We start from the raw sequence: 15,561 nt of genomic DNA on the forward strand, positions 1-15,561 counted from the left end.
ACACAGGGCTGCAGACAGAGGGAGGGGGGAGCAGGGGAGGGCTCTGGCTGCTGGAGGCCAATGGGAGCGGCTCAATCGGCCCAGCCGCCCAATCAGCAGCCGCACTCTGCATGGAAGGGAGGGAGGCAGGCAAGGGAGAAAAAAACCCCGGACATTTTAACCTTGTTACCATTTCCTCCCAGACAGCTATTTAGAGACACAAAAGCCAGACATGTTCGGGGAAATACGGACGGATGGAAACCCTATGAATGTCAGACTCCCAGGTTTAATATTTGCATTTAAGTGATCCCAAGATCTGAAATTACTTTAAATAATGAAGGGGGATTATTTAATAACAAATTTGCTGTGACACTGTTTGCTTAGAGACAGTCTTCTGCAATACTTATTTAACACACCAACACGACCCTTACTCTCATTGGATAAGCTATCTTCACAACAAAAGAACGAGAAAGTTTATTTAAATAAACAATTTGTTGGCGAAAAAAAGATACACCTGAATGGATTTACCTTCTACCTATATGTATTTCTAACATGCCCATGACCATAATATCTACACACCAAGGTGCCGATCTGATCTATAGTTTTTCAAGCCCTTAGGTAATAAAGTTTTGACTTGTGCCAACACCAAGCCCTAGTAGAGAACTTCAGTGCTGAAGAATGAAGAATTGCAAAACATTACAAATGCCTGTGTCTAAAAAGAAGAAATTAAACAATGCTATTTGTATGATTTTTCATTTAATTACTTACTAGGTAGTTTATTCTGGTTCATCATAATAGGTTTTGTCAGTTTGGGTTTCTTGATAAATGTCCCACCAGGTTTGTTATATGGCTGCTGTATAATTTTTCTCTTTATTCCTCTTGCAGCAACTGCTGCAGAACTGGGTTTGTTATGATAGTCAACAACAATTCCAGGTCTATGCATCCCTCCAAAGTCTCCCATATGCTGGAAATTTGTGAAATCAAGAAAAAGTATTAGTATATGAAATCAACAGAAACAACACAATTGCTACATGTAAATATTTATAAATACATTTAAGCAGATAAAAATCTGTTCTCTGGAACAAAACACTGCTAAATTAAAACACATCAAAATTGGGTGCTTAATGACTTTGTTGATGCTTCACTAACAGATTAAATGTGCACCTATGAACTGGGTTTCTGCTTATTCAGAACCATTAGTCCAGGCTATGAGTATGCCTATCAGAATTCATAGCTCAGTACACCTCAGCTCCTTCTCTTTAGAGTCTCTAGTTGATACTTCTGTTCTCTTTTCTGGCGAGAAAGCCATCCAAGTTCTTCAGAACTCAGCTGACAGCCAGAAAAAAAAGTTTTCTTTGTGGATTTGGGACAAAGAAAGAGAGATAACCGTCGAGCTTTTTCTATTTTGATGGCTACCTAAAAGCACAGAAGTTGTCCGGACCACTGACTACTGGAGAACATCCAATATACTCTAGTTATTTTACCCTGTCAGGAGGATTTAAGACAGTGAATCCAGTGAATTTACGACTTCTTTACAAAATTGCTTTTGGAGGCAAAAACATCCATGCAAAAAGGAGCTGAACAGGTCAGCAACAGGGACAAGAAATTTGGCTAGATGACAAGTCCTCTAATTCCTTTTTGTCTCGTCTCTGAAAGAGACTGTATAATGGTGCAGAAGTCTGGAGAACTGTATCTGTGACAGTCAACTCTTCAGAGGCAATGGAGCAGGGCCGCCCAGAGGATGCAGGGGGCCTGGGCAAAGCAATTTCAGGGGCCCCTTCCATAAAAAAAAAAGTTGCAATACTATAGAATACTATAGTCTCGTGGGGGCCCCTGTGGGGCCTGGGGCAAACTGCCCCACTTGCCGTCCATCCTCCCCCCCGGGCGGCCCTGCAATGCAGTAATCTGAAGAGGAGGAACCAAGGCATAACATCACAAAACTGATCTATTGCTCATTTACTTGATTAACAGAAGGTAGACAGGAAAGCCCACATGACTGGATGGATGAATCAGATAAGCAGAAATACCTGTACTATCATGAAAACAAAACTAATGTTTTATTACTCAAATTAAGAGTATCTCAGAATCATTTAGTGTAATGTACTATATGAAAAAATATATATTCATAAACGGTGAATACATTTTAAACACACATGGCTGGAATATAGTACATATTTAAAATAGATATATTTACAGTTTTTAAAAAAATAAAAGTCCATGCACAATTTCTCAAATAATTCCAATGTATCTATTTAATTATCAAGGTACTACTACAAAGGTATCTAGCACGTGTGTTTATACTGCATGTATTTAAATTTGATGTGAAGTACACACTTGAATAAACAGTCTTTCCAGGTGATTCACATTTTTACAAGCAAATATTTCCATCATCTATTAAAGGTGCAATGCATTTTAAATATGGTAGTTGTTTTATATTGTCCTCAAAGAATTCTTTTATGAAGGGTAAAACTGATAACATTAATTTTTAAGAAAAAAAGTTTAGATAAAAGTACTACACTATATTTTTAGACAGAACTTTTAGGTCTGAAACAGTTCTAAAAAGGAGGGCATCTGAATTTAAAACCCCATCACTTTCAGTTTGACAAACAGAGGAATATAAAAATTAGAATCTTTCAATTACTAAGCTGGAAGTTAGCTAGCAGCTATCTGTAGGTTTTCTGGGCTAAATTGATTATGGCAGCTATATTACTTAAGAATATTGGATAAGTAAACCTTTTTAACAAAAAACCAAAACACACAGGCATTTAGAAGACCCAATACAAATTATTCTCATCTACATTTTAAGCTACAAACAAGCTATATAGTTTACTATAACAAAACTGCTTCATAAAGAAACATGGTATGTTTACAAATTGTATAAGATAGTAAGTTATCTCTAAGGTCAAGGCAAAAAATGTTCAGTAGGTGAACTATTTGCACGAAAAAAAAAATAAAAGATGGAATTATAAAATTAAGTTAAAGAGACACCATCAACTTAAATATCAATTCTATCTGGATATTTTTCCCTGTTATAATATCTAAGATTAAACAAACTGAAAAAATGTAGAGCATGTTTCTCCAATCTTTCAGCTTTTCTACTTTGTGCAGTCAGTTTCACTATTTCCTATTTGTCTGGCTCTTGTACATAGCAACATGGGAAATGTGTAAGTAAAACAAAATTGGCAGAGGTAGTGGGAGAAGTAGATGTAGTATATGAAACTCATTTTAATTCCGTTTAAGATTACTAGATTTCAAGTTGATGACATCCTTTCAAACAATACTTTAAATTTAAGAAAAACCACTATAACTGCTTGACACCTACCTTTGACATTTCCGCCCCTTTCCCCAGATACAAGTTAGAGTAAGAACTAAGTTTAAAATGAGACCTCCTGTTTGGTCAAGCATGTGTTTAACAAAGAATTAGCTAAAATTTCACCTGCCCATATGAAGAAGAAAAAAAAAAAACTGTTTTATGGCATACACAGTCTAACATTTTATTTTTACATATACATTGCACCTTTAACCTACTCAAAACTTCAAAAAGGTTCAAGTTAACCTTTCATAATCATCCAAGAACTTTCCCACCAGCAAATATGCTAGTGTTTACAAGGAAAAAGGCAACTCCTTTTAACCCCTTTTAGACCAAACCTAGTACTTTTATCTTCACCTTTCAAACAAAAGGAGAGATTTAACAAAACCTTAGCTTATATTGCTCTTTACTTCCAAAACAGAGGGTCTCCGTACTTCTTCATAAATCAACTTCAAAGGGATTACCGGGCTGATCGACCAAGACAGTTTGCTTGATCAGAAGTACACTGTGATGAACAGTGTATTAATTTTAAAGCTGTGGTCTTGAAAGGGTTTAAAAGAGTGACTAGTGAAAAGAATCTGAAAAGATTCTGTACTTACTCCTCGGCCTCGGCCTCTGCCTGTTGATGGTCCTCCAAAAGCATCATAGCTTCTGCTTCCAAATCCACTTTCAGGATAAGCAGGCGTTCCTCTCCCCCGAGAGCCTACAGGTGCAGGCTTCATATGGGGTGAAGAAAAACTGCTGTAGGAAGAGTAACTCTCTCTTCCTCTGTCCTCCATAAACCCAGGCCTCAATTTTGAACGTGAGTAAGGTGCTTCCCAGCTAGACCCGCCCTGGTTTCTACCTCCGAAAGAGTCAAGGCTATTCCGGTAGGAGCTGTCAAATCGACCACCATAACTACCTCCGAAGCGGCTTTGTTCGGGTTCATTATAACCATAGCCAGATCTGTACAGATCTCGCCCACCCAGAGAAGACCCGGAGTCGTAAGACTCATAAGGTCCAAACCTGGAAAAGTTGCACAGTGGGGAAAAAAAAAAAAAGTAAGCTTACTAGTGTTATACATTTCAAAAGACAAGTTATCAGTTGACATTTATCAACTAAAATCAATTTATACTAGACTGGTTTGCACGGTTTTGTTACTGTTTTGATCTTGATTAGGGCTGGGCAATTCAAGCTGGGACCAGATAGAACACTATTGGAGTCATTTTCTGTACAAACAATTCTAAAGTTCAGTATGTCTGAACTTCGTTCAATTTAATTTCTCAGCAGTATTTACTAAACATTGTTTGAGCCCAGCCCTAGTCTCAGGAAAATAATCACCTGCAGAAGCTCACAGGGTAGTCAAACTGTTTCTTTTTCAAAGTCATGCCTAACATTTTAACAATTAAACAGCATTTAAAATAGCTTAATTTTCAATTGGGAAAATAGGCCAAAATATATTTAGTATTTATAATACAACAGAGGTGATTTTTACACCCCCATAGTTTTACTTTAAAAAACAGAAAATTAGTGATCTATAGTACTCATTTGTATTTTGGACATTCTTTTTGTAAAATTTAAAATTTTCCAGTCACAGAGATCATGATCACCAATACCCCTCCATCTTTTACTTGTAGACCATTAAGTCTAGCAACTTCAGCATTTGGAAAATCTGTACAAATATGTACACATTACACATGGAGATGATCCATGGGAATCTCACAGTAGAGTGATAAGTAACAGAACTCTTTAGTTATTCACTGGGATTTGTTTTGTTTGTACTTTTTGAGGGTAGGGAGGAGGCGGGGCAAGGAATCATTTTCATCTCTAATCATGTTGGGAAGAGGAGCTCATTAGTCTCCCCAGAGAATTAAAATAGGGCAATTCCACAGAAATAGGGAAAGGCAAGCCCTTTACTAACAGAAATACAAACTAATAAAACGGACTCAATTGCTTTCCATGTCTATGGTAACATGAACGCCTTCATTTTAAAGACGTTAGTCTCAGAAGACCCAAAACTACACACAAAATGACACTATTTACAGAAACAGTCCATGCACAATTGCAAGGTTTTATGACAACAGACATTTTAATGTGTTCAAGTCTCCAGTCAACCTCAATCATATACAGATTACTAAATGGTAGGTACATCTTATTCCTGGACCTGTGCACAGATTTTAATTGATCATAACATTTATAATTTGCAAATCCTAATATTTATCAACTAGTAGTCTAACAAAACTGCAAAGTATATTTTCTGTATTCTCCCTACTTGCCCAATGACTCTGCAATAGCATTTTCTCTATCCTCCCTCCTGTCCTTGCCCAATGGCACTGCAATGGCTACATACAGTTACCATACAGTAGTCCTATCATCTCCAGTCGAGGATTCAACTGTGCAAATGAGGATACCACCAAGTTATTACACTTTCTTCTAGCTTTATTTTGTCCCAGTTCAAACTAATCTGCACAGGATTTTAAAACCTGAAATAAACCAGTTGGTATATTCTGTATGTGTAAATTTAGCCTGAAAAAGTATCAGGAACACTTGAGCATTACATATGCAACACTGCACTAGAAATTTTACTTTTAGACCAATGCATCTTACAAAATAGCCCAGAATACGCAATTTTGGTGTAATTAGTACCTGCCAATAAAATAATCTGGACATGACTTTAAGTCATAATACCAGTGAACATTCTCACAGTTTACATTAGAATTGAAGGGGTAAACACAGATCCTAAATGTTCCTTGGAAATGGAATGTTGATTCTATTCTTAGATTCAATCTAAAGCACTGAACCAATTAAAACGTTTTACCTACAGACTGCTAAATTAAGAGACATTAAATTAAACCACTCTAAATTTACTGATCAGCCACAGACTGATGAAAGTCACTAACTACAAAAAGAGCATTGTAAGTTTTAGTTAAAAAAAGTAAGTATGTCATTATGACTGCAAGAATTATCCACAAAGGTATTGATTTGGACTATCAAGATGTCATAGCATAACTTTTCCAGTCTTTATTGAACATGACTTACAGAGAATGGAACTCCATATATATCACACAACATGCCTAAGGAACACTTAAGTTGGAAAAAGATAGTCTTCAAAATGTTAACTGGATTTGTTAAGTTCCTGAGACAACTGAATGATTATTTTACCTGTTACCACCTCCTCCTCCTCCTCCTCCACCACCTCCTCCTCCATGACTCTCCATCCCGTAAGATTGATTTAGATAAGAGTCCATGGATCTTGGGCCACCATAAGCTCCATGTCCATAGTCACGGTCCATTTCTTAAAAGAACAAGAAAGAAACATTTAATAGAAGTTCTCTTTTATTTTGAGAAACAGGTAAAGTAGAGCTGCATGATGGTATCCAAAGAAGATTTGGTAGAGCAAGCAGTTGACAAGATTGTACTGTATAGTGTCCTTGCTTGCCTACAACCTGTCAAAGACTAATGCTTGGATGACAGTCAGTTAGGTTCACCCTGGGTAAAATGGATTTATTACTGGCTGTAGAAAATACCTGGAATATGGCAATGACAACTCAATAAAGGTGGTCCACCCTCCACTTTGAAAAATTCTAAGGAAAACGTTTTACAAAAATCAAAAAGTGGTTAACCCTGTGGACCACAATTTTATCCAGCTCTGGGATTATGAACTTGTTATCATAAGAGTGATTTTTAAGTGATCAAGTTCTATATGGATTGTTAGAGTGACCTCCATATCATATTGTTTGCAAATCAAAATTAATTCTTGCTCCAAAAACTTCTGTGATCTATGTTCTCTCATCCATCATAATCATTAAAGATTCTGCAAACAGAAGTGAACAGACAGTTTTGTTGCGATGACTTGGCATTGTTAATCAGCCTGGGTATACATGCATTTGCACTCTCCCTCAAATATATATATGTTTTCCTTATGTCCACAATGCTGTCCACAAAACATAAATTTACTTTAAGGAGCGTCTAATCCTTTGGTCACATAAATAATCTTCCAAGCATAGAGAGATGCAGTGGAGAGTCTTCAGACAGACTGGAACATTAGCGCTAAAAGTGGTGTGGACTTCCCCCATTTTGCTGCCTGATTCGATGTCAATTTCAACTTCAGAAACATCCAAGCTAAGGTGTGGTCAAATACTCTATTATTTTAAATGGATATTCCATACAAATAAGGTTTCAAAAATTAAATTTGTAGGGTGACAAAATGTAGGATGTCAAAAATGTTTACCATAGTGCCCAAACTGATGATATGAAATGCAAGTTATGTCCCAGTTTCAACATAATCAGCTGGCTAGCTGACAAATCTCCCACAGACTGACCATTACTCCCTGCCTGTACTACCCAGGAGAGGCCCTCCTTCCTGTTTTAAGGTTCATTTAAACAAAGGCAGTGTTTACACAGATATTTCGGCAATTCTCCCACTAGTGGTTTAGCACTAGTACAGGTTCACCAATCGAAGCACTAACACTGATTGGGTGATGACATATTTATTATATTGCCCTAGGATACCGTACCCATAATGGTGGGATAGGTAAGATAACACACAAGTACAACAGGTGTTGGAAGGAAAGCTGGTGTCAATAACATCAGCTCAATCTTCAATGGTATACTGGAATATTGCTTTATTGCAGGGTTTTCATTAACTTTTTAAAAAAGTTTACATATAACTTGTGCTGTCCTAGGAGCATTGATTTTTGCCTCAGCTTGGCCCTCCCTCTGTTGTCCCCTAACACACAATGCATCAGTGTTCCCTCTAATTTTTCCCACCCATGTGCAGAACAGATTTTGTTATGTGTACCAATATGGAGGGAGAGACCCCCAGGCCCAACCCAGCCCCAAACTTGCTGTGGCTGGGGGACAGGCGCCCCTCCGCCGGCCCCAAACCTGCCGCAGCAAGGGGACAGGTGCCCCTCCCCCAACCCAGCTGCGGCCAGGGGACAGGCACCACTTCCCCAGCCCAGCCTGGACCTGCCACGGACAGGGGAGAGACGCCTCTCCTCCCAAGCCTAGGTGCTTCCATGTTGAGAGAGAACGGGTCCTCTCTCCACACTGTCGCCCTAGGGAAGCCCACTGCACCCCAAACCCCTCATCCCCAGCTCCACCCCAGAGCCTGCACACCCAGCCAGAGCCCTCACCTGCCCCCGCACTCCAACCCTCTGCCAGCCCTGAGCCCCCTCCCACATTCTGAACCCCTCGACCCCACCTCGCCACATGAATTTTGTTACATGCACCAAAATGGAGGTGATGTGTGACACCTATCCCACCATTATGACACATCACCGCCATATTGGTGCACATAACAAAATCCGTTCTGCACATGGGTGGGAAAAATTAAAGGGAACATTGATGCATGTGTGTGTGTTAGGGGACAAAGGAGGGAGGGCCAAGCTGAAGGCAAAAATCAATGCTCCTAGGACAGCACAAGTTATATGTAAACTTTTTTTTTTTTAAAGTTAATGAAAACCCTGCAATAAAGCAATATTCCAGAATCCCACTGAAGATTGAGCTGATTTTACTCTTTCAGATTATTAATTTATTTTAAAGCTCCTAGAAAAGTTAGCCTTTTTGACATAGCACCTGAAAAAAACACCTAAAAATAAGTTTTAGCTTGAAATTGCTATTGCATTATTTTCTGGGGCTTTTTTTTTATTTTTTTTTTAAAAAACACCCACAAATCTGCTGAGCTAATAAAAAGCTCAAGAGTTCGCGAATGCCCAACTAACATCATCCCTAACAGGGGCCTGCCCTTTCAAGGCATTCAACATAAAATTAGGAAGTGCTATGAATATATTTAGAAGCAAAAGGACCAGCATCATTTTCAAGCACAGATAACTGTGAAGAATAAAGTCAAAAGAAAGAAGAAGAAGCAGGGACAGAAAAAGAAAGTTCTTGCTAACACTGATTTGAAACAGCTAATGGAAAAGAAAAACCTTTTTGTGAATAATTTCAATGCCAACTTTAAAGAAACTTTCTTTAAAAGGAAAGTTTAAAAATCTGAGCTAAGGGACTCCTCTTGACTGATAATTCCTATATGCAGTGGTGTTGTAGCTGTATTGGTCCCAGAATATTAGAGAGGCAAGGTGGGTGAGGTAATATCTTTTACTGGACCAACTTCTGTCCATTTCAGATGGCAAAATTCGATGTCTTGCCATTTTACAACCAGAATTGCCTATAGTAATCTTAAGTCTTGGTTATGCAACAACAAGTCAAATGTTTTCTGGCAAAAATTATGTATTAAAGTTGACTATGTCCCTTTTAAGACCCTGTCCCGCAATTAGATCCAGAAAGTCACACCTCTGTGCATACAGAGAGCCACTCAAGTCAATGCCTCATCCATCCATATGGATGAATTTGTGAAATGAGGGTTTATGTGCACATAAAACATTTAGGAACTGAGTTATATGTACAGTCATGAGCATATTTAAAATGTATAACAGGTGACATTCAGAAACAACAAGGAATCTGGTGGCACCTTAAAGACTAACAGATTTATTTGGGCATAAGCTTTCGTGTTGTTTTTGTAGATACAGACTAACACGGCTACCCCCTGATAGGTAACGTTCAGGTATGTTCTAGAACATGTATGCACCTGGTTCCACTTTCTTTCCAGATTAAAATGAAATTGATTACAGCAGTCTATGTATTTACATTAATTTACTATAGTTTTAGGTAATTTATTCCACAAGCTGCTCCAAGTTTTTACTGTCCCTTCATAATTTCAGACCAAGCTATAGGTCCTAGAAGAGTTACAGCAGGCATCGGTCACCCTTTAAAAAGTGCTTAGAACTGGCTAAAAAAATTCCATCAGAAAGAAACTTGCCAAAAACTCAAACCAGACTTAATTGAGGAAAAGGAAAAAGTCCATATACTGTACTAATATGCAGTTTGTGTCCTCTATTGCCACCTACTGGACATTTACAATTTAACTTTCAATCCACACTGCTCTGTAGAGAAGAATTGACCCAATCTGGATGCAACAATGGGTCAGGCATCCCCTTCTACAGCACACATGGCAAGGATTAAGATCTGATCCTATACACAGTCTGTGGCATCACAACTGATTTTTTCTAGTACTTTTAAAAAGTGTTCTTTTATTTTAACTAATGCAAAGCGAAGCCATTTTAGAAGCATCTTAAAGTTAAATTCTAATGATATGATATATACAACTGACCACTACCCCTCATTCAGAGAGAAAACTGATTTTGGATTCATTTTAATAATGATAAATAATACCATCCAGATCTTTTACAGCGTTTTTCAGCAGACAGGTTTTAGAGTCATCCCATTTGGTTAATGACTTTACTGAATGTTTCAATATTTTAATGCCCATATAAAAATTGCATTTTTCATTCCAGTCTCTTCCACTGACAATGCACTTCCTACTAAAATGCTGAAAATTACTAAAGATCGGCATTTGAACTTAATATCAAGATAAAAGATTTTAAACAGGTTATTTTGGCTTCTATAAAAGATAATGAAACTTTGGATTTATTGGGAATACATTCAGCCAAAGGCTGAAAGACCATACCATAGGAACTGTGACACTGGGGTCTAGTACTGTTTCGGATAGTGACTATTTAGAAGTGCTTACAAGAAATCCTGTAAGGAACAATTATGAAATAATCTGCCTATTGAGGGAACATCTTCAAAATCCCAGTCTTTTAGTGGATTGTTTATGTACTGAGGCATAAGGATTTAGAATACCTAATTTTTTTTTAAAAAGCCATTCTAATGTAAGGGTGGATATAGTTAATGAGAATATTGATGTCTAATCCTTTTTTGAATCCTTATCTCGTCCTTGTACTTCTTGTAGAAATGAATTCCACACATTAATTATGCATAAATCTGCGAGTCTGTCACAGCGGTCAGGGATTCCATGACTTTCTGGGACCTCCATGACTTCTGCATCTGCGGTGTGGCTGATCCCAGAGCTGCTTGAGCAGCTGGGACAGCCTGGGGGCCAGCCTCACCAGCCACTGCCCCAAGCAGCTTTCCCCAGGGGATGCAAGAGCAGCAGCGGTCCCGGAGCAGTGACAGTTCCCTGGGCCCCCCCCCACCCCCTAGCAGCCATGATGCCCCGGGCCACCCCCTCCCTTTCCCCGGAACAGGCGTGGCACCCTGGAGCCCCCTAGAAGCACCTAAGAGTTAGGCCTTGGCTACACTTGCAGCCGTACAGCGCTGTGAGGTAAACCTGTCTTCGTGCAGCTGAGTAGGGAAAAGCACTGAAGTCTGTCCACACTTGTAATATTTGCAGCTGTGTTGGGAGCGGTGCATTATGGGCAGCTATCCCAGCATTCACGTGGCTGCAATGTGCTTTTCAAAACGGGGGTGGGGGGATTGTGACAGGGAGTGTTGGGGGAGAAAGAGTGCTTTTTAGAGCAGGTCAGCTCTCTATTTTGCAAGTTCCGAACTCCCAGCCCCCTGCTCATTCATTCACTCCCTCAAAGCAAGCTGCAATCTGTTTGTGTTTCTCTGTGGTAGGAGCTTTGAAACCAGCACTTCCTCATTCCTGCAGCCAGTCACAACAATGGAGAGGATTGGCCACTTGACAAGGTATTTAGTACTGGTTTACACTCACACTCAAGAGTCGTAGCCACTCCACCTGCAGCGGTGTACCCAAGGAGATACAGCGCTGGAAGTGCCCTGCCAGTGTGGACGGGAAGTGAGTTACAGCGCTGTAACTTGCAAGTGTAGCCAAGGCCTAAGTCAGAGGTGTTTATACAAGTCATGGACAGGTAACAGGCTGTGAATTTTGTTTATTGCTCATGACCTGTCCATGACTTATACTAAAAATACCTGTGACTAAACATAGCCTTAATTATGCATCATGTTAACATTTATTACTTTAATCACTTAAATCTGTAGCCTCATTTTTAAAAACCCTTTTTCATAAAACAAGAACAATTTGCCTTCTCTGAATCATTTATTTCAGATCCCTTTCAAGTCCCCTCCTACTCAAGTCATCTCTAAACCAAACAAACCCAATCTTTACTCATATGGAAGTTTTTCCATGCCTGTAAAAGTGGGATGACAACAAAGCCTGCTCTATTTCTACTATGTCATTTGTGATATAGAGTAACAAGAAGTGAGCACAGTATTCCAAGTAATATCATTCTATTTTTTTCATTGGTTTCCACCCCATTCTTTGAATAGCTCAACATTTTATTCCCCTCTCTCTTTTTTTTTTTTTTTTATAAGGGGAAGAGGTTTGTATTGATATGTCCACGCAGACACGCAACTCCTTTTCCTGGCTGATTACAATTAATCTAGATCCAGATCATGTGTGCAGCTAGCGCACATTATACCCATTCCAGCGAATAACCTTGTTATTATCACCAGTGGCTTCTCAGGCAGATCGCTTTGGACTGGATTTGCTGCTCACACCCGAAACTGACACCATATCGTAAGGGAGTGTCTGGGGAGCCGCAGCTGGCAGCAGGGACTAGTGGGCCAGCGTGAATGCCCCGGTGCTGGGCTGCCACGAGGCAGCTACTGCTCCTGTCACAAACTCGCACCAAGGGCCCCTCACCCCCCTCCGGCGCGACCTCTCCTTACGCCGGGCGCGTGGCCCCCACCCCACTGCGCCGAGGCTGCTCCTCGGGGCCCGCTTCCCGGGCACAGACCGCCCCGCTGCCCCAGGGCCGGGAGGCGGAGCCGGGGGCGCCCGTTCCCGTTGTACGACACAAAGCGGACGCTGCCATTTTGAGACAGAGGCGGGTCCCGAGGAGGCGGCGGCGGCCGGACTCTCCCCTCGCTCCGGGGAGCGCCCTCACCTTCCCCGTAATCCATGGCAGCGGCGGCGGTGCCCTGTGTCCGGGATCGGCGGAGGCCTCCTTGGGACCACGACAGCGGCGACTCTAGCGTCTCTCAATGGCGCCTTGAACCACAACGAGGCTGGGCGGGGCACGGGAGCGACCGCATAATGACGTCGGTCCTCGATTGGTCACGTTAGTGGCGTCACGTGACGATCTGTGGGCGTGGAGACCAGCGAGAGGGCGTAGAAATGAAAGACAACGCAGAGGGGAAGAGCAGTGGGTGCCGCCATGTCTGCTCCGGGCATCGTTTTTTAGGGTCATGTAGGTCACTGGCTGACTAGTCGGCGGCCGCCTTGGTTTCTGGGGGCGGCCATTTTTGAGTGTGGCATATAGCCTAAGAGCAGGACTTTGGTTATTAAATCACTTTTAAATGCAAAACAAGGGCGTGGTTCACTTTTTTTTTAAGGTAGCCAGCCCATGGAAGGTAGCTGTATTTAATAAAAAAAATAAATACGGGTGTACGTGCCTTTTAATTTCCATCCATATAAAGCTTGACATTAGTCACACATAAATAATCATTTAATAATCAAGAAGTGCATCGATCACTATTTTCTAACATAACTTACATTTACTCAGATCCTTAATGTTTACATTTGTTAAGTTATAGAATTCCTTAAATAAATACATATATAGTGTATCCTCTGGGTTAACAAAAAGAAGTACCAAATGTAGTGTACCGGCTAGATTTAGTTGCTAATCAGTGATCAACCATTTTAGAAAATGACGAACCAGTACAAATGCAAAACAAGATTTAAATTGATTTAAATAAAATTACTGCTTGCTGATTTAAATCAATATACACTGATTCTCTTGCTCACTCCCTCAAACTGAGGGAGAAAATCAGTCCCCTGTTGAAGAACTGCAGAGCTGTTTGGACAGTGGAGTGCTTATTTACCTAATATCTCCACATCATATACTGAACCCAATGTTTTTCAACACCGACTTCTCTATGAACCCAAGGCAAGTTACTATAGCCCTATTACAGAAAAAAGGAAGATGAGACTAACCCAGAACCAGGCTCCTTTTTTTGTCCTAAACCAAAAACTAAGTTTTAAAGCAACTGTATGTATGTTTTCTACCCTCAATCTCTACATGGAGGCAATTGAGAATACTCCTGATCTTGATCTTTGGAAATGATGGACTGAGGGGGTCACGCACTATAACTTTTCTTGTAGAGCAATCCTGTTCTAAAAAGCTAACCTCCTTTCTCACCCCTGCAGAGGTGTGAGCAGAGAGGATGAAAATTTTCTTCCAAATGGCGCCTTCACCTTGGCTCTATCACAGAGTTCTCAGCCAAAGATACATTATGCTTGGGGAGAGCCAAGTATTCAGCATGCAGTCTGTGCACACATCTCTTTGCACATGCAGTCCTATGCAAGCAAAATGTTTTTTTGGATTCAGGGATTTGGAGCAATCAAATTGTTCAATTGCTCCACTCCAGCTCCAGGCATAAAACCTACTGGTCCACGCTCCAGCTGCGGGCTCCACTCCAAAGCCCTGTTTATATTACTTATTACTATTACTATTATGTATGTAAAGGATAGAAATAATATGTAGGATTAAACCTTTTTGATAAATTAAGCACAAATACATTGTGCATACCCATTATATTTTTTTTTGTGTGCGCACAGTGAGTTGCATGTGTAGAATCATACACACATGTGAAGACCCCACTGAAAATTTGTCCCTAAAATATCACTACCTAAAACTCAACATACACTTCACAATGCTAAAGAATTCACTGAGCACACACAGTGAATCCCCATCACTTTTCCAATGAGCCTGACTGGGCAATCGGAGATGCCTATGTAATGTCAAAAAAGACAGCAAGAGGAGAAAGTAACTGCTCAGTATAGGTAGCTTTATGGTTGCTTAATCCAGAAAGGTTGCATAGCTCCTGTCGATCAATAGGTGCAGAAATCATCTTCCTATGAATAAAGTATTTGAGGACTAATTCAACTAAAATAAAGTTTGTAACTTCCACATGGAAGGACATAAAATGGACTCCATAGACACCTGATGAAGTGGAAGCAGACTACACAACAGCCCTATTACAATCATTCCTTTACCACTTAATCCTATAGGTTGGAGTATTCCATTTAACACCAGACAATGGCCCAGGTCCTCTGGACTGGCTGAGCTGTGTTCTGCACAAGTCTGGAGGGAACAGGAATGGGACTAAGGCACCTCTGTGGCTCATCAATCCTGAGGTAAATTGGCCTTGGTCCAAGACAGAATAGACTTTCTGCAAATATTCTCCATTGTTGTCTTAAAAGGCACTGTCTCTGAACATTCCACTGACAAATTTATGCACTAGAATACACTAGAAAATGAGCACAAAATGGACACAAACAGTAAATGCAAATTCTACTTAACATTCATAGAAATAAATTTGTAATGTTCACCTAGTTCTATTCTGTCAATTTCCCTGCTATCTTCTAGCACCTCTTCACTCAAGTCTAGTCTCCATTGACA

At 40.2% G+C, this 15,561-nt stretch overlaps 1 protein-coding gene across 1 annotated transcript in view; it reads right to left on the bottom strand.

The window, feature by feature from the left end:
- ZNF326 (zinc finger protein 326) overlaps window positions 1-13,205 on the bottom strand; it is a 30,916-nt gene extending 17,711 nt beyond the window's left edge. The window contains exons 1-4 of the mRNA XM_034778395.1: window positions 13,045-13,205; window positions 6,431-6,563; window positions 3,889-4,294; window positions 748-943 (exon numbers count right to left, since the gene is read on the bottom strand). Coding sequence (XP_034634286.1) covers window positions 748-943; window positions 3,889-4,294; window positions 6,431-6,563; window positions 13,045-13,060 — 751 coding nt within the window. The 5' untranslated portion in view covers window positions 13,061-13,205. The remainder of the gene's footprint in view (window positions 1-747; window positions 944-3,888; window positions 4,295-6,430; window positions 6,564-13,044) is intronic.
- Between the last annotated feature and the right edge of the window lie 2,356 nt (window positions 13,206-15,561).

This window comes from Trachemys scripta, chromosome 8 (assembly GCF_013100865.1).
Source record: "Trachemys scripta elegans isolate TJP31775 chromosome 8, CAS_Tse_1.0, whole genome shotgun sequence".
In the NCBI taxonomy this organism is placed as follows: domain Eukaryota; kingdom Metazoa; phylum Chordata; order Testudines; family Emydidae; genus Trachemys; species Trachemys scripta.